General features: G+C 37.7%; 1 protein-coding gene across 1 annotated transcript; it reads left to right on the top strand.

The window, feature by feature from the left end:
- Window positions 1-598: 598 nt before the first annotated feature.
- LOC112911680 (olfactory receptor 13C9) lies at window positions 599-1,555 on the top strand. The gene has a single exon (XM_025988319.2). It carries the CDS (start codon window positions 599-601, stop codon window positions 1,553-1,555), a length of 957 nt encoding a protein of 318 aa, XP_025844104.2.
- The last annotated feature ends 751 nt before the right edge of the window (window positions 1,556-2,306 follow it).

The following is a 2,306-nucleotide window of genomic DNA, read 5'->3' on the forward strand; positions in this document are numbered from 1 at the left end:
CAGGCAGTCAATAAACACTGGCTGGGTTTATTGCTGACCATTGTCCCATCCGATTAACATATTTTCCACGTTTTAATGTGCAATGGGTTATTATTGAATGTCTTCCTGACTAAGAGCCAGGCTATCTTTACAAGTTAACTAACCAAATCTCTGATATAATGCATTCCTTATTGCTTTTATAGTTCATAAAACATTTCAGATAATTAGGGACCAAAGCAGGCTTCAGTTTGGGCCTAGGCTTTGTGACATATTAATTATATGACTTTAGGCTTTGGTTAACTTAGATAAATTTCTTATTTTTGAAATAATCATAATTGTGGGGTTTAAGTGAGTTCATGTGTGAAATTGGCCTTACAAATTGCTGGCCCAGAATGGTCGATACAACAGATTCTCCTTCATACTTCACTTCCCTTATTGTTTATTTCACTTCTTTACTTTTTCTTTATCCTTCCCCTTCTTTATTTTCTTTCTTCCTTCTTCTCATTGGGTTCATGGCAAATTTTCATATATGTGCATTGGTGAACTTGGACTTACCATAATAAATAAATTATTATGCTTAAAAAAGTTCTTTGAATTCTTATAGGTAAGAGAAAGTAAAATGGAATGGGAAAATCAAACCATTCTGGTGGAATTCTTTTTGAAGGGACTTTCTGGCTACCCTAAGCTTGAGCTACTCTTTTTTGTGCTAATCTTAATAATGTATGTTGTCATCCTGCTGGGCAATGGCACCCTTATTTTAATCAGCGTCTTGGACTCCCACCTTCACACCCCTATGTACTTCTTCCTGGGGAACCTCTCCTTCTTGGACATCTGCTACACCTCCACCTCCATTCCCTCCACGCTGGTGAGCTTCCTCTCAGAAAGAAAGACCATCTCCTTCTCTGGCTGTGCAGTGCAGATGTTCCTTGGCTTGGCCATGGGGACAACAGAGTGTGTGCTCCTGGGCATGATGGCCTTTGACCGGTATGTGGCTATCTGCAACCCCCTAAGATATCCTGTCATCATGAGCAAGGATTCCTATGTGCCCATGGCAACTGGGTCCTGGTTTGCTGGGGTTATCAACTCTGCAGTACAAACGGCGTTTGTGGTACAGTTGCCTTTCTGTAGGAATAACGTCATCAATCATTTCTCCTGTGAAATTCTGGCTGTCATGAAACTGGCTTGTGCTGACATCTCAGGCAATGAGTTCATCATGCTCGTGGCCACAACATTGTTCACCTTGCTGCCCCTGCTTTTGATCGTCATCTCTTACTCATTAATCATCTCTAGTATCCTCAAGATTCGCACTTCTGAGGGGAGAAGCAAAGCTTTCTCCACCTGCTCAGCCCACCTGACTGTGGTGATAATATTCTATGGAACCATTCTCTTCATGTACATGAAGCCCAAATCTAAAGAGACACTTAATTCAGATGACTTGGATGCGACTGACAAACTTATATCCATGTTCTATGGGGTTATGACTCCCATGATGAATCCTTTAATCTACAGTCTCAGAAACAAGGATGTGAAGGAGGCAGTTAAACATCTATTTAGCAGAAGATCCTTTAGCAAGTGAATAGAAAAGGTATTGGATTGTGAACACATTGGATATGGTTGAAAGTTTATTATTATGTTGGAATTTTGGTTGCTTTTACTTTTTCTGAACTTTAATATATTATTTAACATTTTCTATGATGACATATGGCTTTACAATATCATTACATGTTCATTATTGAGAATTTGCAAGATATAGGGTAGCAGGATGAGGAAAATAAAGAGATCACTGATTAACACTAGGAGATGGTTACTTTCAAACATTTTGAACAATATTTCATATTCTGTGTATACTCCAATTTTTGAATTGGGTATTATATGTCATTTTATGTTCACTTTTTTACATAGTCCTATTTCATAGGCATCACTCCATCAAAACTTTCAAAATAAATAAGCTTTTTGTGAAAACAAAACAAAAACACAAAACAAAACAAAAAACAGAAAAAACCCAAACACTGCACCCACATGCTCTGGTGGAAAGCCCTGTGTTATAGTTTCACATTAATATCAAAAACCTCCTGTCTTTAGATAGTATTTCCTTGTTTAATATTTAGAGTATTTTCCCTGTGTAGCTAGGGGTGCTGAGCTTTTGGATCTATTGAGATAATGGGTAAATGAGCCTTAGGGGTGGAGCCTATGTAATGAATTAGGATATCCTTATTTTATCTCTTTTCTTTGTTTCAGCTTCCATGTTAGCTCTAGCATAAAGTTTTTTTCTTTGCAAAATTAAAACTGGGTTGGAAAATCAAGCTACTGGTCTAGATAATAATGTG

Source organism: Vulpes vulpes, chromosome 12, assembly GCF_048418805.1.
Source record: "Vulpes vulpes isolate BD-2025 chromosome 12, VulVul3, whole genome shotgun sequence".
NCBI classification, from domain to species: Eukaryota; Metazoa; Chordata; class Mammalia; order Carnivora; family Canidae; genus Vulpes; species Vulpes vulpes.